This window comes from Phyllostomus discolor, chromosome 8, assembly GCF_004126475.2.
Source record: "Phyllostomus discolor isolate MPI-MPIP mPhyDis1 chromosome 8, mPhyDis1.pri.v3, whole genome shotgun sequence".
Taxonomy (NCBI): domain Eukaryota; kingdom Metazoa; phylum Chordata; class Mammalia; order Chiroptera; family Phyllostomidae; genus Phyllostomus; species Phyllostomus discolor.
In genome coordinates, this window is record NC_040910.2 from 112,813,662 (window position 1) to 112,838,212 (window position 24,551).

At 66.1% G+C, this 24,551-nt stretch overlaps 1 protein-coding gene across 3 annotated transcripts; it reads left to right on the forward strand.

Moving 5' to 3' along the window:
- The first annotated feature begins 5,204 nt into the window (after nt 1–5,204).
- Nucleotides 5,205–24,125, forward strand: C1QTNF1 (C1q and TNF related 1). Of its 3 annotated transcripts, none has more exons than XM_028520587.2 (4): nt 5,205–5,673; nt 19,470–19,631; nt 21,862–22,001; nt 22,569–24,125. In XM_028520587.2, the coding sequence occupies exons 2-4, from the start codon at nt 19,483–19,485 to the stop codon at nt 23,117–23,119; spliced, it is 840 nt and encodes a 279-aa protein (XP_028376388.1). In that variant the 5' UTR covers nt 5,205–5,673; nt 19,470–19,482; the 3' UTR covers nt 23,120–24,125. The 3 variants fall into 3 exon arrangements, with proteins under 3 accessions (XP_028376388.1, XP_035890114.1, XP_035890115.1); XM_036034221.1 differs by having other exon boundaries at nt 5,207–5,673; nt 19,467–19,631; XM_036034222.1 differs by lacking the exon at nt 5,205–5,673 and adding an exon at nt 11,880–11,898 and having other exon boundaries at nt 19,467–19,631.
- The last annotated feature ends 426 nt before the right edge of the window (nt 24,126–24,551 follow it).

A 24,551-nucleotide genomic window follows, 5' to 3' on the forward strand; every position in this document is an offset into this window, starting at 1 on the left:
ACAGTGAGAAACAGCCCTCCCTCCCTGTTCTGCATTCCCTCCCTAGAGGCAGTCACTGTTACTAGTTTCTTGCGGTTATTCTTACAGATATTTGGTGGCACACGAACAAATCATAAACGCATATGTTAAGTCGCCTTTTTCAAAACCAGACGGCAATGCGCTCAACACACAGTTCTGCACGGGGGGGGGGGGGGGGGGGATGTAGAAGAAGACAAACCTCTTTTGAAATTCACTTCTGTTTCCCATCGTGCTGAAGTGAGTTCCACCCATATACCAGATATTACTACCATTGTTTTCAATCACTCAAACTTTCATTTGCTAAGATGCCTAAATCTTTATGTGCTTTCCAGCTTAAAAAAATGAAACATGAACGCTTTGACCTTGAAAGCTCTCAGGTGCTCCTCCTGGCTCCCAACTGCCTGTCACCCCGAGAAGCGCCCACAATCCTGAATGTTGTGACCCTGAACAATGCATACGCCTATAATCACTTTTGCAAAAATGAAACAGAACCGTGTGCAGTGGAGGAGAGACCCTGCTGCCCCACAGGATCGGGTGTGTGCATGTCAGGTGTGTTCATTTCACCAGCCTGTCAGACCAGGTGTCTTCCGGCTGCCGGGTCACGGAGCAGGGTGTACCTTTCTTACATTTTTGGTCACATGTATCTCTTCTTCCGCACATGCCTGACATCTCCGTGCCGTGTTTGGAGAATAGTCCGTCCCTTCCCCATCGATACACGTGCAATGCCAGTTTAATAATAGCTTCAGTTTCCGGACATGCGCCCCCCCCCCCCATGGGGGCTTCTGGTTACACTGTGTGGGTATAATAGTTCCTATCTGCTCCAATACCACTGTCCTCATCAGCACCTCTTTATGACAACCCTTCACAGGTTGTAGGCCCCTGCCCCCCCCCACGTGGTGACATCCCGGCCACCCCGCCTTTTGGGATTTTGAACGGAATTGTTTTCCATCTGGAGGGAGGTTGGGCCAGGACTGAGGTTTGCATGGCTCTTCCCACCCAAGAACACAGTTTGCCTTTCCGTTTTCTCGGGTCTTTTTTTTTTTTTTTGCACGTCTTTCAACAACGTTCGTAGTTTTTCACCTCCCGTTGCAGCTTGTTCCACCCCGCCGTTTCCCCCTGGGCTTCTGCATTCTCTGAGGAGCGGCGTGCTGTCCCACCGCATGGAGGGACTGTCCCGCGTTCCCCCCCGCCCGGCGATGCCCTTCCAGGGCATCTGCGATCCTTCCGCGTTACGGCAAGGCCTCAGGCCCCGCCCTTGGACTTGCGGTGCAGACACAGCTGTGAGTCTGTCTGTGGGACGAAGTCCTGGAGGAAGAGGACTGTCCAAGGGTGTCGCCTCCTGCAGGGGGCCGACTTCCGGTCACGCGGCTGGGAAATGTGCTCCCCACCGTCAACGGTGACTCGGCAGTCATTGACTCGTGGGTTTCCCGGTGACTTTCATTCTCCGAGTCTTCTTTGCGCCCTGGGAGGCCTCACCAGCGCCTCCTCCCAGAAGTCCCCTGCTCTGGTCCGCGGCTCTGCAGGAAAGACGGACGATGCTTTGCAGGAGTTGCTCATTCACGCGCTGGCTGACTCACGCCGGCTCATTCCCCGCACGGTCCAGTGCTTAGCCTCGCGCCGTCCACCAGGGGGCCCTCCCACTGTATTTATTAAGGAAAACCTTGCCTAACCCGCCGGTCTCTGCCTATCTCGGTCTTAACCGAAAGTCCGAAAAAGGACTTCCCCCAAAGAGGGACAGACACGTTGGGAGATGGGGAAACCGAGGCACGGACCCCACGCGGCCCGATTAGAGGCAGGGAGCCCGCGACTGGCGGAAGTGAGCCTGCAGATGTGGCCTCCCCACGCCCTCCCCGGGGCCGCCCGACTCCGCGTGGAGCAGGCAGAGGGCACATCCTAGGACAGCCTGGCGCCCCTCGGGCGGGGTCTTCTGCAGGTGCGAGGCGGGGAACGCAGGACGTCAGCCGGTCGCGTGTCTGCCGCCGCCAGCCCCCATCCGCACCTGCCCCAAAACTCCGAGGCCGCGGGCACCGCTCTCCGGGAGCCACGAGGGTGGGCCAGCGGCCAGGGAGGCTGGGCCCGGCTGCCAAGTTTCCATCTCGGCTCCCTCTCCGGAGCTCCACGGAGGCCGCCCCACCCCCACCCCTTGGCAGTGGGACCCGCCATTGGGGCCTGCCTGTGGCCACCCTTCAGAAAGGAATCCAGAAGTTTGCCATACCAGCCTGTGCCCCTGTGGGACGCCTGGGCAGCCCGGCCCGAAATAGCTGGGAAGGGGCAGGCCGCTGGGGTCACGGCGGGAAAAATCCCAGGGCCGCTGAGGTCGGGGGGTGCTTATCTGGAACCGAAGGCCTCCCAGACTAGGACCAAGGTCACATAGTTTCCTGCAGCGAACAGAAAACAGACGTGCCCAGGGAGAGAGAAGGAACTGGCAGCCCCGAGGGACACGGTGTCCGCTCCCCCCGCGATTCCGGGAACGTCCTTCTCCCCCAGGGTCTCGGGGTTTTACGTCCCGCCCTTTTCTTGGGAACACTGGGGCGACGCTGGGGGTTGGCCCCCGGCCTCTGGGGTAGGAGGTGTGAGCTGCTAGGGAGTTGCAGGGCGGGCGTGGCCTGCGGCCCTATGGGAGCCCAGAAGAAGGACCTGGGAGGGGCGGGGCCTTCATCGTTCTGGTGAGCCCGGGCCTCCCACCCGGCCCAGGCTGATGAAACCTCCCCCGGGCCCTGCGCTGGGCTCAGCCCTTGCTGTTGCTGTTTGTTTTGCTTCGTTTTGCCATGACTCCTGTCCTACTGCTGGTCAGGACTCCGTCCAAGGGGAAGATTTTTGCTGAACCCAGAACATTCGCCCCCGGCGCTGGGCGGCGCCGCGGCCCGGCCGCGGAAGGGAACCCAGCGGTCCGCAAGGCCGCCTGTGGCCGGCGAAATGTCCCATCTTCCCTGCTCGCCATGTCAAAGCAGCAAATGGGGTTGATGACAGAGGGCGTTTAGGGACCTGGCCAGCTCTGCCTTCGGGCGACGCATTTTATATTTCCTTCCCGGAAGGCTGGCTTGCATTCCTCCGGGGCGGGCCTGGCCCCTCTCTGCCCTCCGGCTTCCCACGCCCCCCAGCCCCCTGGCTCACCTGGATGCCCTGGGGAGCCCCACTTCGCTCCCCCCCAGTCTCCGCTGCAGGACAGCCGGGGACCCTGCCTCTAATCTCTTGGGCGTGGGGGGGCTGCGCTCCAGCGGAGGGAGGGGAGAAGAGGGCACTAACGGTGAAGATGATCACAGCGGCACGCTGGCGCTTTGTCTGGGGTCCGCCAACCCCTCCTCCGGGGCGGCGGGAGCATTTACGGTTTCAGGATCCCCCCCCCCCACGGGGGGCATCCGACCTGTAGCCCTCGGGCCCCACGCGGCCCAACAGAAAACCGTAAATTTACTTAAAACTTTATGAGATTTGTTTTTGGTGATGACATGTCACAATCTATTTAATGTGTGGCCCAAGACAACTCTTCTTCTTCCAGGGTGGCCCCGGGGTGCCCAAAGCTTGGACACCCCCGCCTCCGAACCCCCCAAATATGAAAAGCTCTGACACCCTAGTTTCCCCCCAGAAACTTGGCACAAACAAATTGGATGCAATGGTGTGACCCGGGCTGTGAGAGAGTGGCTGCTTCTGACCCCAGCACAGGAAATGCAAGCTTCCTGGCGGAGGATCCTCCAGCGTCCGGGGACAAAGGTCCTGCTTCTCTGTGGTGTCCGTCCCCTGGCCTCCCGCTGCCAAGGCCCTTTGGGGACAGGGCCCCAGGGGAAGGCCAGGGCCTGTGCCGTGCCCGGGGCACAGACGGGCTTGTCTCCGGGTTTCCCCGTGTGGACGGGTTTCCTGGGTTTTGCCCCCAGTCGACCAGGGACGAAAGTCCGGCCGGGCCTCAGACACGGGCCAGAGGCCAGGAGCAAAGACTTTCTAACGCATCTGAAACAGTGTCTCTGATGGTCTCGCGGCTGCTTCGTCGTGTCGGCGAGCCCGTGAACTTGGCCAGACGGCTCGGGATGGGAGTGGTTCTCCCTTTGCTGCCACGAGCGGGGCAGCTGCTGGGTCCCCCTGGGGCGGCCACGGGGCTCTCACGGGCTGCACCGTGTCCAGAACGCCCCCTCTTCTCCCATTCCCCTGTTCTCACTCAGCCTGCCCTGGCAGGAAGGGGTGCCTGGGGGTGTCGGGAATGGGAGAGCCCCCCGTGTACCCCGCTTTAGATTTCCTGGGGGGAGCAGAGGCGGGAAGGGTGTTCCAGGGCGGGGGAGGGAGCCGCAGACTCTTTGTTTTGCCCCAAACATCCCAAACCAGCGTCCCAGGCTCTCCGTCCCGTCCAGGTGTAGCCAGAGGGAGAGGCCCTGAGTGGAGGAGTGACGAGGAAACAGAAAGGGCAGGTGTGACGTCAGAGTGGGTGGGGGAGGGGGCGGGAGCGAGGGCTTAGAAAGAAGCAGCAAAGAAAGAGAACTGTTATCACACCAGAGCTTTGCTTCTCTGGCCAGATCCTATCTCTTCTCGTGACAGGCTAAGAAGCCAGAACAAGCCGGTGGCCTGGCTCAGTTTGGGGGGTGGAGACAAGCCCGGTGGGGGGCGCAGTCCCCGGGAACTCGGGGGCAGCGAGGGGGCGGCGAGGTGGGGCCGAGGGACTCTCTGAGGAAGAACTCGAGTGTAAGACGGACAGGACGTCCCATTCTCCTCTCAAGGAATGACACTGAGAAACGCTGCTGTCCTTCCTGTCCCCCCCGCACCCCCCCCAGCAACACACACACTGAGCTCCGGGAAGCCCGCCCCCCCCCCCCAGCGAGGGGTTTCCAACCTCGGGGTTTCCAACCCCGGGAGCTGGCAGAAGCCACGACCATCGCTGTCCCAGGGCACACCTGCGACGACTCCCCACTCTGCTTCCGGAGCTCGCAGACGTCCCCAAACCTTCTGGGGCCCCCGGACCCCAGGGGGTGGCCCTCACCGAAGGCGTGCCTCAGGTCAGCCACCGCCGAGGGACTCGACCCACCCCAGTGGGCTGCACATGCCCCCCGAGCTCCTCGAACCCTGACCCCCTGCTAGCAGGCGACTAGGGGCTCGCTGCCCTGCTTGTCCTGGGCTCCCAGCCACCCCCACCCCCGGGGCAGACTTCCAGGCACTCAGAGTGGCCACCCCCGTCCCAGCCCCGGGCCGGCTCCCCGGGGGCAGGGGTCCAGGAGGAGGACGGCGCGGCCCTCCCTGCCCCCGGGCACACACACAGTTAACCCGGGGCGGCTGCTGTTTGGAGGGAATGCACTGGGGGCATCGGAGGCCCGGCGGCCGCTCACATCTGGCTGGGCTCTGCTCCCCGCGCGGCCGTCCTGCTTGCTCCAGCTCTTCCTTTACTTTCGAGAAACCCTGTTTCCGCTTCTGGCCAGAGAGGGAGAGAGGGAGAGCGAGAGAGGGAGAGAACTTGGAGCAGAGGAGACCGAGGTGCGGGACGGGACTGGCTGCTGCCTGCACTGGTCCCCCCCTCTCCCAGCCTGCTCCCCGGAGGGCTTTTTCCTCCTTCCCGGCTCTGGCTCCCTCGACAAGCCTGTTCCTCCCCGGCCCGGCCCGGGGGCGGCTCTGCTGCGGGGAGATGCTGTAGGAGGCGGTGCTGGGAGAGCCCGGAGGCCCAGGGGAGGACGCCGGCTGGAGGTAGGTGGCCGGGCGGGGACCCGGCCGGGTGGGACCCGGCGCTGCCCCGCCGCTTCTCGCGGCTTCAGCCTGAGCGCCAGAGCCGAGCAGACACCTTAGCTGCCGGCGGGCCAGGAGCCCAGTGGGAGGGGCCCCGGGTGGCACCGTGGCAAAGGGGCAGAAAGGCTGGGAGCGGCGGCGGGAAGGGTTCGTGCCCATCCTCGATTCTCCCTGCCGCAGTAGGCGGCAGGGTGGGGGGGGGGGGCTGACCTCGGGCTCCCTCTGTGACTTGGGGGCAGGGGCTCTGTGGCAGACGGACACGGTCAGGAGCGACGGGACCTCTGTCCCTGTGTTTTGTGGGGCGTCTCTCTTGCTTCCCTCTTGTCTGGCGCTGTTCTGAGGGTGTGCAAGGAACAGGAGCAGGACCCGCGGCCCCTCCGCACCTGTGGGGAGCCCCCCTGCCCTGCCCGGATCAGCTGGCAGCCAGGCGTGCCCGGTCCTGCCTGTGGCCCACGAGGACCCCGCGCAGGCCAGGAGACGCCAGCTCGAGTCTCGGTGTTCCTGGAGGGGTCCAGCCTGGAGAGGGGGCAGCGATGTCCCTTTCCCAGGGGCACCCCTGCTGCTGTCCACACTGCCCAGAGCGGCCCCTGGTCTGGGGCCGAGTCCCTGAGCCGCCCTCGAGCCCCCGGGTGGCACATGCCTCTGTGTGCCGACCCCGCTCTTCCGGGGCGCCCCACGGGGGCAGGGGTGCGCCCCACCTGTCCTGGCCACCCGCGCCCTGCCCCCCCGGGCCCCGCCGTGCCGATTCCTGGGCAGCCCTGTGTGTGCGCCGTGGACACCCGCAGCCCTCCCGGCCCACCGGAACAGGGAGGCGGCGGCCGCCGCGCTGGGGCTCCGTTCTGTCTCTCTGCCACTTAGTTCCCGAGGACGCCGGCAGCCGGGCACACTCGGAGCTTTGAAAATGGGCGTCCTGAGAAACCCAGTTCTCAACCGCTAGCCAAGTCCCGGGTCCCAGGGGGAGGCCGTGAGGTCCTCAGAGGCCGCGAGGCCTTCCTTTTTATAGCGCGGGAAAGCGCGCAGTCAGCCCACGGGCAAGGCCACAAACAGACGCACTTGCCCGTGGCGTGTGCTACAGGGAGAGGCCTGCCGTGGCCAGGAAGGGCCTCCTTCCAAGGCCTGCCCAGCGGCCCTGCCCACGGGAGAGGAGGGAGAAAATGCAGGTGCAAGGGAGATGGTGGGGGGCACAGAGGGTTGACCTGCCCCCCGCCCCCGCCCTCCTCCCCACTCTCCCTCCGGCCCCGAGAGCTGAGAGGATGACCCCGGCAGTAACTGCGGTGACAAAAATAATGGCAGCCGTGGGTGTGAGTGAGTGTGAGTGTGTGTGTGTGACCCGCAAGCAGGCCCAGAGCAAATGGCAACTGTGAACGGTCCCAGTCACGGCGCTTCCAGCCCCGAGAAGCTCAGAGGGGCTCACGTGTGGCCCGGGGGCGGTGGATGGGGACCGGGGACGCAGCCTCGCACCCCTGCGCCCAGGGAAGGGCTGGGACCTGCTCCCGGACGAGGACGCACAGCCGGGCGAGCTGAGGCCGGGGCCCCGAGCTTCTTGCTCCCCAGTGTCCGCCTCCCCCCCCCCCCCCCCCCCGCTGCCCCCAGAGAGAGTGCCGAGCAGGAGGGACGGCCGGGCTCTGCTCCCCGGGGACCCCAGCGCCCTCCTCTGGCACTCTCTCCTCCTCGCTCCACCGTGAGCCTCTGGAGAAGCCGAGCCAAGTGCCCCCGGGAGCCAGCAGGTCAGGGAGACAGCAGGTCCTGGGTGGGCTCTGCCCGCCGGAGGATGCTGCTGCCGCCCCCCCCATCCGAGGCAGGTGCAGCCAGGCCACGAGGGGCGCCTTGCAGGTGGGGGTGCTGAGAGAGCTGACGTGGCCCCGGGGAGGGCGCGGGCACCCCCTGCCTGTGGTGGCGGCGGCAGCTCCCCGTCCTGGGAGCCAGCCCAGCCCAGCTGCTTGGGAAGATGCTTCTTTCTGCTGTTCTTCCCGGTGCCGCCCGCCCGCCCGCCCTCCCTCAGCCACCCCGGCCGTAATGAGCGTGACTCACAAGCCAAATATTCTGGCATTGAACTTCACCCATCAAAACAAAGATGAAAAGAATCTCGCGGATCTGGTGGTGCCGCCGGGCGTCCTCCCCGGGACGGGAACTTGTTTTTGTGCTCTCGTCTTCGGGGGGACTGGCGGCGCGTGGGGGTCCCTGTCCCCGGGGCTGGGGGGCGGCTGCGGCTCCAGGGCCTTCGGGGAGGGCTGGCGGTGACCGCTTGCCAATGGAAGGAAGGCCGAGAGGTTCCGGCCCCCGGCTCTGCCTGCCAGGCCACTGGGGAGGGCGGCGGGCCCTCGGGAAGCAGCCCCGTCTGCTCCCGGAGGAGACACCCTGGGGTGTCTAACCGAGGCCGACGGCCAAGATTCGTCGTGGTGGCGCAGCTACCGTGGGGCCGGGGCTTGCTTGTTTGTTTTTCCCCGTGTTTCCCTGTTGAGATCTGCCTCCTCCAACAGTCACATGAGACGGGTGCCTCCCGGGCCCCGCCCCCAGCTCGGGGGATTCCCGGCCACTTAGAGGACCAGGTAGACCAGCCCCCCAGCCCCGTCCGAGCCTGAACAGGGTGCTTCCTCCCACCCCCGGGGCCGCCCCCAGAGCTGTACAGTGAGGCCCAGAGGTTGGGGCGCTCGGGAGCCCGCCGGCGTGTGTCCTGGGTGCCTGGCCTGCCATGGCCAGGTCTGCGGGTTGGACCCACCGACATGCCCAAGGCCTGCAGACGGGCCTGTCCCTCCTCCCCCTGCCCCTCAGGGACGGCTCGGTGGTGTGAGTAGCCGCAGGGGCTCCTGAGCCCTTTCGGGGCATCGGTAGCTCTGGGTTCTTGTCCCCAGTGCAGCTGAGAGAGAGGCCTGTGGCACGGGACACAGGTGTGGCTCTTGGCCTGGTGTGCAGGCCCCCGTCCCTGCCCACACTTGCGTTCCAGAGCTGGGCTCAAAGCCGGGGAAACGTGGGCAGGGGCCGTGGAGGCCCCCACCGCCCACCCGGGGCTGTTCCTGGCCTGGCCCCGGGGGGCCCTGGAATCGACCCCTCCTCAACTGTGGACGGGGCTGGCCCAGTCCCACTGGGGCGTCCCGCCCTGTCCGGGCTGGCTGTGCGGGCGGCCGGGAGCCAGGCGGGGGGGCCCAGGGCCTGCCCGTCAACCTGGCTCCCGGAGGAGTTTTCTTGGAAAGGAGCGGAGCACAGCAGGAGGCCTCGGGCAGGGCGGGCAGGGAGTGAGGGAACCAGGCCTGCAGGCAGGGCGGGCGCGGGGGCGGGGGAGCTTTGGGGAGCAGAAGTGCTTGGTGCCCTGGACTGGGTCCGGCCTTGCTGCCGGCCATGGCCACGACCACCCGGGAAAGCCCCACTTGGTGGACGACCCCGGGCTCTTTCCTTGGGGTGCACCTTGGCCCCAGGGAGGGCCCCCTGGTTCCCAGCCACCCTCTGCCCAGGGGACCAGGGAGAGAAAAGGACCTTACCTGGAAAAGCTGTCAGCCCTGGCGGATTCGAGGGTGGGTGCTGGGGGGCTGGCCCTGCCCCTCTGCCCTGGGGGTCTCTGGGGCTGCTCTCCGGGCTTGGGGCGCGGGACAGGCTTGGAAGCACGTGGGCCGTTTCCCCCTGTGAACAGTCAGGTGGGAGCTGGCGAGACAAGGCTGGACTGGGGTGGGCAGGAGGTGGCCGTGGGGCTCTTGGGTCTTCGGGCACCAGGATGCCCCTCCCCCGTGAAGGCATAGTTGTGAGTCTGGGCTGGGGGGAGGCACCTGTGGGGGGCGAGGCCAGAGTCCGGCGCCTGCCCCCTTTCTGTCCAGTTCCCTGGTCTCCTCCGCAGGCGCCCCTGCGGGGGGTCCACCAGGCAGAGCCCCCGACAGCCTTCCCATCAGCTTCTGCCATCGGAGGACCTGGGCGGTGGGGCAAAGCCACCTCCACCCTCACACAACGTGGTCCTTCCCCTCCTTCCATCACCGGCGTGGTTCCTGTGCCCCCCGCGGAGGCCGTGAGGGTCCTGGAAATGCACATTCGACGGCCACGCCGCCCACACCCCTGACATTTTGGGGGGTATTCTTGGCCATGCCGTGCCTCAATCCGGAGGGCTGAAACTCCAGGGGTGTGTTTTAAGAGGCCGGCGGGCTGGCGCCCCTGGAGAAACCATGGCCCCTGGCAGGGAGCGGGCACTGGGCAGCCCGCTGGACCAGTGAGCCAGTGAGTGAGTGAGCGCACGGGCCAGCGCAGGGCCCAGCCGGCGGGGAGCCGCTCACCGCCCACGTGCGGCTGCCGCTGCAGGTGCTGCGGAGCGGGCGAGGGCGCTGTGCACCCACAGGCCACCCGGGCACCCATCCTCCCTGCCCTCGGTCTGGAGCCCCTCGAGGGGAAGGGTCAGACACGCCTGGGCCCCACCTGAGCTGCAGCCCCTCCCCCTCGTGGGGCCAGGGCAGGGGGGGGCTCCTTCACTCTGGACCCGTCTGCTCACTGGAGAAAGGTGACGAAAGCAGTGTGCCCGGGGCCCGGCCCGCCCCGGTCGGTGCTTCCTTGGGGCCGCAGGGGCCGTTAGAGGGGATCTCTCAGACGAGGGGCGGCCCCCGGCCATTAACTCCCGTGGCTGTTCTGCCCGACTCCTGACGCTGGGAGCCAGCACTTGGCTGTGGGCCCCGTCAGCAGCTTCCTGCCGAGGCAGGTGCCACCGGGAGTGCCGTGCCCGGGACAGGACGAACGTCCCTGCTCCTAGAGGCCGTGTCCCCTCCGGCTGGGCATCAGCCCTGGGCCGACGTGTGCGGACCACACGGCCCCACTCGAGCCACGAGCTTGCCTCCGCGCCCCGGAGCCCCCCCTCCCCGCACGTGGAGTCCGATTCCCTGGAATAAACAAGAGGCTCCCTCAGCCCCAGGGCGGGGCCTCTCTGCCGTCGTCCCAAGTGGAGAATGATGAGGATTTAACGGGCAGACACAGGCGGCTGCTGCAGGGCCGCGGCCCAGAGCGGCCGGGGTGAGCGCGCGGCGCTCCCCGAGTTTCCGGCGCCCGGAGGGGCCGGCCGTAAGCTGCCAGGCAGGCGGTCTCCGGGTCTCTGCCGCGGCGTGTGCATGCGTGTGTGCGGACGTGCAGTTCCGTGTGCGTGTTTGCAACCTGCCTCGCACTCTTCGCCTCTCCACGTTGGGGAGGAGCTGTTTGCAGAGGCCGCGAGTGGGTGCTGCCGGCACCGCGGCCCCCCCTGGCCCCGCCCCATCCGCGCCGGCGTCATTAACTGGCTTGTCGAAGTGCGCGGCCTGGCCCGCAGCAACGGCCCGCCCCCCCGCCCCCCCACCCCACTCCGAGCTGCACCAGCCACGGACAGGAGCAGAGGCCCCCGCCTCTGCCGCCCGGCTCCGTCTGGTTTTCAGCTGCGCCTTGTCTGCAGGGTGCACCCCAGTTCCCTCGGTCACACTGTTTCCTCGGGGTGTGGGGGTCGTTGGCAGCCTTGGCTGGTGCAGGCGGTGGGCGGGGCTCTTCCTGAAGCTTCGGTGTTCTGAGTGCAGCGGACACGGGCATCTGAGGAAAGGGCCGCTCGGTGGCCGCGCCAGCATCCCATGCTCCCGTGACGTTTGCCGGTGTGCCCGGAGTCCCTCTGTCCCCGACCCGGCCCCCAGGCCACCCACCCTGAATGAGGGAGAGGTGGGCACAGGCTGGCCAGAGGCCGAAGCGCAGTGTGTGGGACCCTGGAGGCCTCTCGGGGGCGGGGCGGCGCGGCGCTGCTCCTCAGGGACCTCGGAGGGCAGGGTGGAGACTGGCCAGCCGGTTGCTAGGCACTGGAGACAGTGGACAGTGAGACTGGGCTCGTGTTTACGGGGGGCTCCTGGTCCCAGAGCGGGCTGGCGAGAGGAGGAAGCCGGCCGTCATCGACTGGCCTGCCCTGGACGCCAGGGAGGGGACTTCCTGGAGGAGGTGGCATCGGGCTGGGGTCTGAAGGGCATGTTTGGTGAAGGGGGTGGCGGGAGACGGAGACAGAGGACTCGGCCATCATATGACTGTTGGGGACTTCCAGTGACCCCCAGACAGCGGACGGGAAGGACACGTGGTGGGGGGCCAGGAGGACGACGGGGCCAGAGGTGAGGCAGGAGCCGGGGGAGAAGCTGGGGGTTTGCACGTCCCCTTGTCTCCGCAGAACTCCTCTCCAGCCAAGGGTGGAGTCCGGAGCCGCCGTCCTGAAAGCTGCCTCTGGTGAGGACTTGGGGGCCCGAGGGGAGGTGGGGGGGCGGCGGCCAGGGGCTGAGACAGAAGCGGGGGTGAGGCCTCGGGGGTGGATTGGGGAGGGGGTGCGGGTCAGAGGTGACAGGCGCATATGAGGCCAGGGCCCGTGTGAGTGGCACCGACTTCCACGAGCGAGAGCTGCGGGGGGCACAGGTGCGGTGGGCGCTGAGGGGGAAGACAGCCAGTTAGCCCGGGTCCGCGGGTCTGAGACGGAGCGGGGAGATGCCCACAGATTGGGTGGGAACCCGGGTCCAGGGTCGAGCTGCCCGGCAGGACTTTCCGCAGACAGGGGGAGCGTTCTGCCCGCCGGGCCGTCCGGGGGTGGGGTCCGAGAATGTCTCTGTTTTCTTTAGTTCGTCTGCCTTAACCAGCCCCACGGGCTCGCGGCGGCTGCTCCAGGGAGCACAGGCCCGGGGCTCGCCAGCAGGCAGGGTGGGGACGATCCCAGGGGAGCTGTCCAGTGGGACTGTCATGTGGGCAGTGACGGGCAGCGAGGGTGTTTGGGAAGCGGAGCTGGGCGCCCAGGGCAGAGCCCGGAAAGTCCCCGTCGCTAAGGGGGTGACGGCGCAGCCAGGGCGAAGAGGCCGTGGGCAGCACATGGGCAGCCTGTCCACAGCGCTGGCGGACGATGGGGCGAGAGGGGGCTGGACGTCGGGGGTCGTCGGCGACCGCAGCCGGAGCAGGCGGGGCTGGGCTGCGCCGGGGGGGGGGGGGGGGGGGCGGCGGGGGGCTGTGCTGAGTGGCGTCCTTGGCCCGGAAGGCAGTGGGCGTGGGGCAGAGTCCGTCTTCTGTCCAGCTGCCTCTGCAGACGGCTGCACGGCGCCAGGGCGATGCCCAGGCCCCAGAAAACCAGAGACGCCAGTTTCTGGGGGGATGGGGTGCTGGGGTGCAGGCCCTGGAGCCCCAGGTGCTTTCCTCCCCGTCTGGGGAGCGGTCAGCAACCCGAGGTTGTCCCAGTTGAGGGGCCGAGGGCCGGGCCAGGCCGCCCGCCGAGCGGGCTCACGGGGCAGCCCGGGCTGTCACTGCCCCCTCTCCCTCACGGTCCTCGGAGCCACGGCCAGCTGCCGCCGGGGCCCACAGCTGGGAGGTGATCCGAGGACAGTGCCCCGTGAAGGGAACCTTTGTTTGCTCGGGGCCGGGCCGGGCGCTGAGGGGCCGGGCCGGCTGGCCAGGTGCCCCCGGAGGCCCGACGCCTGCCCCCCCCCGTGGGCCCCCTGTCTGCAGGGCCCGGGCAGGAACGTCCACCGCGTCCCCTTGCTGCCCCAGGTGAGCCCTTCCCGGCGGAGGGCCGCCCGAGGAGAGGACGGAGATGTCTCAGGGTGGGGGGGTCTCGGCCCCTCGTTCCCCCGCCGTCTGTCCCAAGCCAGGCTCCCCGCTGCGTGGGGAAGGGAAACCCCTCCTTGTGCCCAGGCAGCCCCAGCTCTGTGCCTGGCTGTGGGCCTCGAGGGTAGAGAAATAAACACCCGAACCTTAAAAAAGTAAACCCTCCTCCTTGGGGCCGGAGAGCAGCTTCCTGGAGAGAGAGCGGGGAGTGGCCGCCCCCTCCGGCTGCCCCGACTTCCTCCTCGGACGAGGCGTCCCGTCCCGCACCGGCCCTGGGGCTACCAGCCTGGGGGAGGGAGGAGGGCCCGAGACCAGCCGGGCCGCCCAGCTGCAGACGGGGAGACTCGGTGTGGAAGGGCATCCGGGATCCGTGACCGAACAGGGCCTCCCTCCTGCCTGGTGCCTGCAGCCCACTCGGACACCAAGTGGGACAGACGGCTCCTCCGGAGGAAACTCCTGACCGTCACCGGGGCCAGAGGGACGCCCCCACGTGACACCTTCTCCTTCCTGGGCACCCCAGGGTGTCTGAGCAGAGGGGGCAGCTCAGGTTTCTGCCCCAGGTCAGAGGGCAGTGGGGAGGGTCAGGGGGCGGGAGCAGGGGGTGTGGTTGAGGGGCCGCCGATGCCTTGTGGAATGAGAAACGACTGGATGCTTAACCTTGACCAAGAAGGTCCAGGTGAATTGCACCTTGACCTAGAAGGCCTCAGGTGGGGGAGAAGGTCCTGCCTGTGGCCGCGCTTCCTTGGGGGATGCAGGTAAAATCTGGTGGTGTGGGGGGGGGGGTGTCCAGGCCCTAGAAAAGCCAGAGATATCTGCGTCGGGTGGCCTGAGGTGCGGGATGCAGGCAGAGCTCTGAGAAAGCATCGAGCACGGGCTGTGGCAGGGAGAAGACACCTTCCAGAGACAGCACACAGGGCTGGTGGCCGAGTCAGCGTCGTGGGCACAAGAGGGGAAGGAGCTGGAATGACCCCCAGGTTTCTGGCTGCCCGCCGTGGCCGCCCCCGCCTTCCTCCCCCGCTGGCCCCGCTCTGCAAGGACAGTTGTCCGGGACAGCTCTCCGCAACGGCCGGGGAGCCCTGCTCCCGCCTCCCCAACGTGGAAGCCGCCGGCCGTGGGCAGCTCTCGAGAGCTCTGGACCTGGCCAGTGTGACGGAAGAGCGGAATGGCGGGTTCGGTTGAAGTTTCCTTGGCAATGCAACAGCCGCAGGTGGCTCGTGGCCGTCATCCCGGACGGACGGCACCGGTCTGGACTCGAGGTTGGCCGCTCCGAGGTGGGCCGTCCCGTCAGCGCTGGACGGCAATCCCCAGGAGGCCGCAGGGCAGTCGCTGACTCCGGGGCCCTGACACCGCCACGCCGTGTGTGTGTGTGTGTGTGTGTGTGTGTGTGTGAAGCCGGGGCATCGGGCGAGCCACGCCCGAGTCGGGTTTTCTGCCGAGGGAGCGTTCAGGAGCTGCACAGGCAGCTGGCTCGTCCTCCAAACTGCTGCCGGTCCCGGGAGGTTCTAGGCTTTCTCCCTCCCGGAACGGCCGGCCGCCCGAGGGAGGCTGGGGAAGGGGGCAAGCCTGTTTGTAAAACGTGTTCGTCAAAGGGCTGGGTGTGGCACCAGGACGGCGGGCGCACATGTGGTGCCCGAGCTCCGGGCGGTGACTGCCAGGACCCGGCAGGACCGCGTGCACGCGGGCGGGGCCAGCACCCATGGGAGAGGACCGCCTGCTGGCCGCGGGGCACTTGGCTGGGTCTGTGGGCGCTGTGTCCTTGCAGCGTGCACCCCCGGCCCACGCAGGTCTGAGAAGCGTAGAAACCGTTAACCAGAAAGCGTTCTCCAGCGTCCACCCTTATTCTCCAGATCCCACTGTTGGCCCGACAGCCCCTTTCGGGGTCCTCCTCCTACAGTGGGGGGGCACCCTTCCTTGCCCAGGGGGTGGGCGGTGGAGCTGGGGGCCGGTGGGGAAGGTGAGGAGAGGAGGGTGGACGGGCTGCCGGTCGGAGGGGCGAGGCGGGAGGACACGGGCGTTCTTGGAGTTTCGGTGGAATCTGGCAAGTGAACGTCTTCACGGGGCCGGGGAGAGGCCCGCCCAGAGCTTGAGTCATGCTGGAATTCACCTCAGATGCCTTGACCGCAGGGCGGCCTGGAGGCCGGACCACGTGGGGCCAGCTTCCCCGGGGGGCGTGGGGGGAGGGCCCTTCCCGGACCTGCTGTGCTGAGCAGGGCGCATTCTCGGAGCCACCGTCCTGGGGGCGGCCTCTCCCCGGGGGGCGGGGGGGGGGGGGCGTCTTCGGTGGACATGGCCTGTCGCGGCCTGGGGCCAAATCTCGTTGGAGGCCGGGCAACTCTGTGATTCAGAGACACGGAGTGTTGGGGTGCTGACGCTGCTGCCAGACGGGGCAAAATGGTTCTGAGGGTATTTTTGAAGGAGGAAAGGCCTCGCTCTGGGTTTGCTTTGGCTTCCCACGAGGAGGATCTTGGGGAGGACCGCCGGCCCCCGGCCCGGCCCCGCTCTGTCCGCCCCACGCCTCCGGCTCCTCGCCGGGCCGTCACAGGCTTCCACCCCCCCGACACCGTCACCCCCACGCCAGCGGCGCCCTGGGCGGCATCTCCTCTGAGCAAGGTACAGAAAACCCCTTTTCCAGACCAGAAAGACACAGGCAGACCCGGAAAATGGCGCTTCGAAGGGGGGCGGAGCACGATTCTCCACGAGGAAGGAGAGGGCGTCTGCCTCCCAGGGGACACGTGGCAAACTCGGGAGATATCCTGCGTGTCCCAAGTGGGGGTGCGGGTGCCGGTGGCACCTGGTGGGCGGAGTCCAGGGGCGTGGCTGAACACCCCGGAGCCACGGGGACCGCCACCCGCGGCAAAGAACGGCCCAGCCACCCCCTCCCCCAGTGTCTGCAGGGCGAGGCTGAGACATCCCGCAGACGGAGACACTCCAGGGAGCTTTTCACTTCCTGTCATTGTTTCCTGCTTTTCCAAAATGCATTGGATTCCCGCCCCCGAAAAAAAGTTTAAAGAAAGGAAAGCCTCTTTGCTCTTTAAGGGAGGCAAGCTGGGCATGGAAAAGGAACAAGTAATTACTAAGGTGCCAAGGAAAAATAGGGAGCACGGAAGAGGGGGATCAACCAGTTCAGGGAACCCAGTCTGACACACACTGGTTGAGTGGCAGCCCAGGTCGGGGCGCTGCAGGGTGCTGGGCCGGCACCAGGTGAGCAGACGGGGGCCCCCCCCGCCCGGAGGAGGTACCACGGGCTGTGCGGAACCTCACAGGCCGGGCCGAACCCGGCCCCAATGAGGCCACCTGAACAGCAAGCGTGAGGAGGGGGAGGGAGAGGGCCGGCCAGTGGGGGTCCGAGAAGACTTGGGGGGAATACGAGGTGCTGAGCTGGGTCTTGCAGACCCAGCAAGACTTTGATGTGATCTGAGTTCAGACCCCCCCCTTGGCCCCCTTCCCTGGCACTCAAAAATGGGGCAGTCTCACGCTCATCGACTTCTGTTCGTCTCCGGTTCCTCGTTTGTAAACGGGGTGGGACGATGAATGCATATTGTCCCTTGCACAGAGTCGCCACAGGTTCACCTGAAGCCTGTGACGGGGGTCAGGGGATCACTGAGGACGGGCTCGCAGAGTGAACCCCGGACGCTGGGGCGGAGTCTGTGCCGCCCGCTGCCTGCCCGCCCAGCAGTGCCCGCCGCCCACGGTCCTGGGTCCTGCTCGCCCGGTTGTTAGGAGGAGAGAGGAGGAGGCAGGGTGGTCCTGGCAGGGGTGGGTGGGGGGAAGTGGGGGGAACAGGGCAGCCGGCAGCTGGACCCGGGCCAGGCCTTGGGGGTGTGGCTGGAACCTGGCACGTGTGTGGTCCTCGGACCAGCTGGGTGGGCAGCGCCCGGGGCACTGTTGACAGTGCAGATGCTCGCAGCCCTGCCCCAGGCCGCCCGAGGCACAGTCTGCGTTTGGACAAGATTTCCCAGGCGATGTGTGTGTGTGTGTGTGTGTGTGTGTGTGTGTTAAAATTCAAGAGGCAGGGAGCCGGAACACCGGGTGAGGGGTGCTGTGTGTGCAGCTGCAGAGGGGGGAGGGGGGAGGGCCAGGCGCGCCCTGCGGGGAGCCGAGAGACGAGGGGTGGGTGGGTAGGTAGGTATACAGACAGACGGAGTTTTAACAGGCGCTTTACACACGGACACATGCACACTCACGCTGCCTTTGGCAGGTGGAGGGAGGTCGTAACAATTCTAAGTCAGGGCTGCTCCCAGGGGCTCGGTCATTGGGGGGAGGTCTCTGGGCCGGGATGCTTGGTTGGTAGAGAACTCGGAGGTGGAGGCCCAGCTAGTCCCCTGCAGTGGAGGGGGTGGGGGTCGTGCAGAGTGTGGGTGACCGCGAAGAAGGGGATTTGGGGGGGCAGCCTTGCCGGCCCTGAGTCTGGTGGGTCGCAGCTGCCTTCTCCGCCCCAGGCGCCGGTTCCCACTCTCGGCCCCCTCGAGTCCTCTTGACTCGGTACACGGTCTCCCCAGAGCGGTACCAGCGAGCCCCCTAGCTCGTGGCGGCCTAGAACGCAGAGCCCACCGGCAGCCCGGTGGAGGGGGCGGTGCCCTGGCCGGCCACGCCTCCATGCACAGGGACGAGAGGAGGGGCCCGTGGCTTCCCCGGGGCGGGCGTCTGCAAGGAGCCTTCGTCTGGGCAGAAAGTCACGTGCAAAACCGGGAGTCTGCCTCGGCGGTTCCGTCCCCCCCGGCATCGCCGCGGAGCGCAAGGAGAGGTCAGACGGGGGACTCGGGAGACCGCTGCCTGCCCCTCCCGCTGGCCTCCCGGTCACTGGCTGACCCCCACCCCCGACGGGGCTGCGGTTTCTCACCGGGCAGCGAGGCGGCCGGCCCAGGCCCTAGAGGTCCTTTGAAGTGGTACATGGTGAGCACGGGTGGGTGAGGACTGACCACCGCTGGCTGGGGGTCCGCCCCGACTGCGCACCAGGGGGGTGTTTGGTCTATTTTAAGCCCAAGCACTGCTGGGCCTGACATTCTATATTACCGTATTTTGCCGTGTATAACGCACACTAACGTTTTTGGCCCAAATGTTCAGAGACAAAAAATCTTTCATTTTAATTTTTAAATTCAATTTTATATTTACTTATAGTCAGAAGCAAAATCATGATCCTATCCAGGGTATTATTTTGCATATGGATATCATTATTGCTTTGTAGAGTTACACCTTTACTGCATAAGAATACATAAAAGAATTTAAAAACTCTTAAATAGGTACAGAATTCATACTACCCATGCATAACGCACATTCTGATTTTTCCCTCAAAAATTTAGGCAAAAAGCCCTGGCTGGCTTAGCTCAGTGGATTGAGCACAGGCTGCGAACCAAAGTGTCACAGGTTCGAGTCCCAGCCAGGGCACATGCCTGGGTTGCAGGCCAGGAGCCCCAGCAACCGCACATTGATGTTTCTCTCTCTCTTTCTCCCTCCCTTCCCTCCCTAAAAATAAATAAATAAAATCTTTTAAAAAATACTAACTCCCATATCCTTTCTGTGGGATTGCAAAAACTTGTGTCAAGATTATCTGAAATTAAACCAATACAAATTAAAAAAAATTTAAAAATTTAGACAAAAAAGTGCGCATTATGCACGGCAAAATACAGTAGATGCTGCAGGACGCTCACTGGCACGCCCCCTGGTGGCCGCAGGGCACTGTGTCGCCACCAGCCGCCTCGCTCATTTTTACAGCGCAGGCTGGGAAGAGCCGCGGGACAGTGACCAGCCCAACTCCTCGGGATTTTGCTCATTGTCCAATAGGGACAATAAGTGACCGTCTCTGGAGCCCGGGGGCTGAGAGGTCCGTTCCTGGGAGGTTAGGTGGGCTCGGGCAGCTGGGTGAGACAGAGGCTGTAGGGGTGGGCTGCGTGCACATGGGCTATGTGAGTACACGCGACTGTGTTGAGAGTGTGTGTGTGCGTGTGTGTGTGAATGTGTGTACAGAGAGTGTGCGGATGTGTCACATGCACATGGCAGTGTATCTGAGTATGTGAGTATGTCAAGTGTGTACATGCTGTGTGTGTGCACAGGTGTGTGCGTGTGAGTCTGTGAGGGTGTGCCTGTGCATGCGGGTGTGCACCGAGGCTTGTGAGAGTGTGTGTTGTGTGTGAGGATGTGCATTGCACGTGTGATCGTGAGTGTCAGTGTGCATGAATGAGCCCCTGCCCACCCACACTCTCGGGGGCCTCTCCCAGCAGGGCGCGGTGGACGATGGGCTCCCGCGGACCCGGACGTGCGCTGGCGTGCTGCCTGCTGCTGGCCGTCGCCTGCGGGCCGGTGCTGGGCCACCTGCCGCCCGACCAGCGGCACCCGCAGGAGCCGGAGGGGACCCAGGAGCCGCCGCTGGACCACACGGAGAGGTGAGGCTGCCGGTGCGGCTGCAGGAGCTCCAGTGTGGCCGGGCGGAGCCTGGGGTCCCGGCAGCGGGGGGCCCGGGGTGACACTGACCCTCTAGATGAGGAGGAGCTGCATCGCAGCCAAGGGGCCGCCCTCGTGGAAGCTGGGGGGACTGGCGGGCAGGTGTTTCCCCTCTCACCTGGGCCGAGGCTGACGGGAGAGACGCAGCCTCATTCTGACCCTCGAGGGATGTGGATCTGGGTGGGGCTTTGCAGCCTCAGCTTTAACTAAAGGGCACAGCAACCCCCCGCCAGCTTCCAGGACCTCCATTCCCGCTTGGTCCTCTGAGGGGGCCTGCTGAGCTTCCAGGAAACGGGAGCAGGGACGAGGCCGGATGCAGAGCTGGGCCCCACGACCCTGACCTGTGGGTCAAGTTGCAAGACGGGGCAGGAGGGTCGACGCCCGCTGACGGGAACGGCATTCCTGGAGAAGTTATGGAATTCCTCTGGACGGCGGTGGCGATGCAGGCGGCAGGCGGGCCATCTGGGATGTTTTGGAGGGACACACGAAATGCCTGGGATGCCTCGTGAGACTGTCATGCATCACACGTGAGGCCCGGGACACCCGGGTGACGGCCCGATGCCGGTTTTCTGCTTCTTCATTATTTCTGAGCCCTGGGCTGACTCGATACCCAAGGCTTCGGGCCGTCTTCAGGGGAACTGCATGGGATTCCACAGTCTGCAACACCCCCCACCCCCAGCTCCTGGCCTCCTCCTCCGTGTTGTCATTCAGCAAACACGGACTGAGTAACACGGACTGAGTGCCCATGGTTGGTCTTGCCGTCTGCTAGGCACCGTCCCTGGCCTCCAGCGACTCTGAGGCTGTGGGGGGGGGGGCAGACAGGACCCAACGCAGTGGTGGGGGCCCACGGTGCCGGGGGAGACGAAGCAGAGGGGCGCCTGTGTCTTGAAGGACAGGTGGGGGCCTCCCAGGTGCAGAAGGAGGCAAGGCTGCCCCGGTAGCTAGGGCAGCACACCTGTAGGCGGGGCCCTGCAGTCCCTGGCAGCCTGAGGGCTCTGCGCTGGGGAGGAAGGGTCAGGGGTTAGAGGGCAGAGGTTGGGAGAAGCAATGAGGCTGGTGGGGAAGGGTCTGTCCTGAGCTTCCCCGACCCTCTCACGGGGAGTCCTGGAGAGGTCCAGACTTAGTGGAGTTCTAGAAAGAATGCTGAGGGCAGCAAAGAGGAGGATGCGTGGACATGGGGGTGACGCATTCCAGGGGAGAAGCCACCAAGGCAAGGGCCCACGAAAGACGGACGAGGAGGGCCCAGGGGTGCTGGCTCTGGAGCCACCTGAGTGGCCAGGCCTGAGTCCTCCGACCTCTGCCGTCCTTGGAAGGCAGCGGCGAAGCATCTAGAATGAGGCTGAGAATTCCTCTGTTCGGGGTGACGGGTGGTGCTAGGAAGCTCTGGAAGGAAAAGATTCTAGGGGCAAAATGACAGTGACAGGCCGTCACACCACGGGGCTGGTAGAATCTCCGGGTGGGGATTCCTGGTGGGAGTCAGGGCAGGGGTGGGGTGGGCGGCAGGGGTCCATCTGAGAGACCAGGGCTTGTGGGTGGCGGCATTTAGGGCGTTGAGATCCACTTCCTGGAGTGCCGGGTTTGCAAGCCGCGGTGGAGTTAGATGGGGAGCTGGACCTTTGAGAGGGGCTGTGCCACGCCCCCCAAGGGGTCCCGCCGCGGCCGCCCCAGCCCCTGAGCCTGGGGTGCCGAGCGAGCGAGCAAGCGAGCGTACTGCAGTGCAGCCACGTTGCCACAAGGGGGCAGCACGCGGCCGTCACCCTCCAGCCGGCCCAGGAGCCGGTCTCCCAAGGTCAGGTTGTAAACTTAGAGCCTCCAGCGGCTGCGGCCGGAAGGGACCCCAAAGATGGAGTCAAACCCTCTCGTTCACAGCGAGTCGGCCTCACAGAGCATCTTCTAGAATCCTGGATGCACGAAGGGGACGGCCAGTCGCGGCCGCGTCTCACGCGTGGGGAGACCTCCTCCCCGCAGGGCCGACTTCCCCCGAGTGGTCCAGAGCCCTCACATTACGACCGTTTCCACCACTACTGACGCTGTTCCGAGAGGGCAGGGGGCTCGGGAACCAGCCCCGCGGAGGGTCCCGGCATTCACCAAGAGCCAGTGGGGCTCTGTGCCGGAAGGCGCGCCCGGCTCCGGCAGCGCGGGCCTCTCACTGCAACGTCCTTATTCCCTTAGGGCCGAGGAGGAGCATGAGAAGTATAGCCCCCGGCAGGACGAGGAGCCCCCCGCTTCCCGGTGCTATCGCTGCTGTGACCCCGGTGCCCCCGCGTACACCGCGGTGCCGGTGCCACAGATCAACATCACCATCCTGAAAGGTCAGGGCGCGGCGGAGGGCCCTCTCCCCCCCGCCCCGGGGGCGGGCCTGCCGCGTCCGGGTGGGGCAGAGGGGGCCAGGACGGCTCCCTGGGGGCGCAGGGCGGAGGCAGACTGACCTCACAGGGTCAGGAAGAGGAAATTCAATTTCCGGGGCTTTTAGCCCCTTTCCGAGAGGGGAGCTTGGCCCTCGCCTACCTGCATTCCCAGGACAGGCCTCTGGGGTCTGAGTTTGGAGGCGCGGTGCCGCCCCGCCCCCCGCCGTCTGCACGCGGGGCCCCGCCCACAGCAGATAACCCGGCGTGGCCTGCAAGCAAAGTCGTCGTACTGGGGAGAGTGGAGGCTGGGTTGGGGTCCCAGCCCCCCGCCAACGACTGCAGCCCCCCCCAGTGCCGAGTGGGCCACGGCCTGGATGCGCGTCTGCTGCGTGTGGACAGCCCCCTACGTTCCCTCTTCTTTTCGGGGACTTTCCAGAAGGAAAAAAGAACGCTAGCTTCGGGACGGAAATAGAACCGCCCCTGAGGCTGGGTCTGCTTGCTTGATGCCACGTGTTTCCCTGTCCCTTTCAGGTGAGAAGGGTGACCGAGGCCTGCGGGGCCTGCAGGGGAAATACGGCAAAACGGGTGCGGCGGGCGTCCGGGGCCACGTGGGACCCAAAGGGCAGAAAGGCTCCGTGGGGGCGCCCGGGGACCGGTGCAAGACCTACTACGCCGCCTTCTCCGTGGGCCGGAAGAAGCCGCTGCACAGCAACCACTACTACCAGACCGTGATCTTCGACACGGAGTTCGTGAACCTGTACGGCCACTTCAACATGTTCACCGGCAGGTTCTACTGCTACGTGCCCGGCATCTACTTCTTCAGCCTCAACGTGCACACCTGGAACCAGAAGGAGACGTACCTGCACGTCATGCGGAACGAGCAGGAGGTGGTGATCCTGTACGCCCAGGTGAGCGACCGCAGCATCATGCAGAGCCAGAGCCTGATGCTGGAGCTGCGGGAGCAGGACGAGGTGTGGGTGCGCCTCTTCAAGGGCGAGCGCGAGAACGCCATCTTCAGCGACGAGTTCGACACCTACATCACCTTCAGCGGCTACCTGGTCAAGCACGCCGCGGAGCCCTAGCCGCCCGCCGCCGGCCTCCCGCTGCCCCGCCGGGGGCTGCCTCCCACCCCCCACTCCCGCCCTGCGCCGACGGCCCCTCGGTCCAGCACCAGGCCGGCCCCGTCAGCTCTTCCCCCAGTCCGGGCTCCCCCGGTCCCCGCGTCCCCCAGCCTGGCATTCGACCCGAGGCCCTTCGCAGGGAGGGAGGGAGCAATGGCCGTGCGGTTCCAGGGCTTGCTGTCCCCGGAGACAGAGTCGGGGGGGGGGAATCTATGGGGAGCAAAGCTCAGTAGCGCCCAGGCGGAGCCGCACACCCCGGGGTGGCCTCCACGCCTGTCCCCCGGCATCAGCTTCTGTCCCTCCTCTCAGCGCGTCGCCCACGGGCGGCGGCGGCCACCTGTGATCCTCCCACCGGCCGTCAGGATTAGATGACACATCCTCTAACCGTGCCCCTCCCCCCAGCACACGGTCTCAGATTCCTACGTCCCAGAGGGCTCAGCCTGCAGCCCCCGACGCCCTCCCCCAGGCCTGCGACCAGCTCCTAATGACCATGATGCAGGAGCAGGAGAGAGCCGGGAGGGGCTGGAAGGCTCCCCTCTGCCTGTCTCAGGGCTCCCGCGGGGCTCAGCCCCTGACACCGGGGAGAGGGCCCGTCCCCACCGGTGGGGCCAGAGCCCCCTCTCCCGGGCGGGCGGGCTGCTGCCGGGATTGGTGCTGTGGCCTGCGGCCCACGTTGGCCTGGTGGCCCTTCCTGCCTCTCAGGAACCCCCACCCCCCCGGGGGCCGGTCCCTGTCCTGCCTGCCTGAGCCCCTCCGGGAGGCCTCCCACCCGCCACCAGGAGGCCTTGGCCTTGACTGGGGCCTCCGCCCACCCTGGGCTTGGCCGCGCCACGCCCCTCCCCCGGAAGGACTTCTGCTGGTCAGACGTTGGGACCCACGCCCCATGGGGGTGCCCGCTGCCGCTTCCTGCTGTCCCGACGCCGCGCTCTCAGAGAACATTAAACTTGGAACTGAGTTTCAGCATCGAGGCCGCCTCCGTCTGGTCTGTGAGCCCTTCGGTCCCTGCCCCCACACCCCACCCGCCGCCTGTGGGAGGCCCTGGGGCGGCGGAACCCCCGAGGCACAGGCCCGGCCCGAGCTGCCTCTTTCTTCCCTCTTCCCAGGACACGTTTTGCATGCTCCGTGGTCTCTGAGTGTCAGGCCGGACGTGGGCCTGGATGGCCGTGTCCGTTGCCTGGGGCTGTCAGACAGGCCGCCGGGAGCCTGGGTGGCTCACAGGTCGGAGATGACCCGTCTCACAGTCCTGCAGGCGAGAAGGGCAAACCCAGTGCAGGCCTGGCTCCTCCCTGCCCAGCCCCCCAGGCCCGTAGGGCAGGGCCCCCCCCCAAGCTTCTCCCAGGGCCTGGGGGCCCCAGGCGCCCCGTGGGCTGTGGCTGCGTCCCTCCAGTCTCTG

Bases quoted from the DNA above. Each gene is read 5' to 3' on its own strand.
- C1QTNF1 (XM_028520587.2), top strand. From the start codon at position 19,483: ATGGGCTCCCGCGGACCCGGACGTGCGCTGGCGTGCTGCCTGCTGCTG. The intron at 19,632-21,861 runs GTGAGGCTGCCG...TTATTCCCTTAG, and splicing joins CCGCTGGACCACACGGAGAG to GGCCGAGGAGGAGCATGAGA. The intron at 22,002-22,568 runs GTCAGGGCGCGG...TGTCCCTTTCAG, and splicing joins CAACATCACCATCCTGAAAG to GTGAGAAGGGTGACCGAGGC.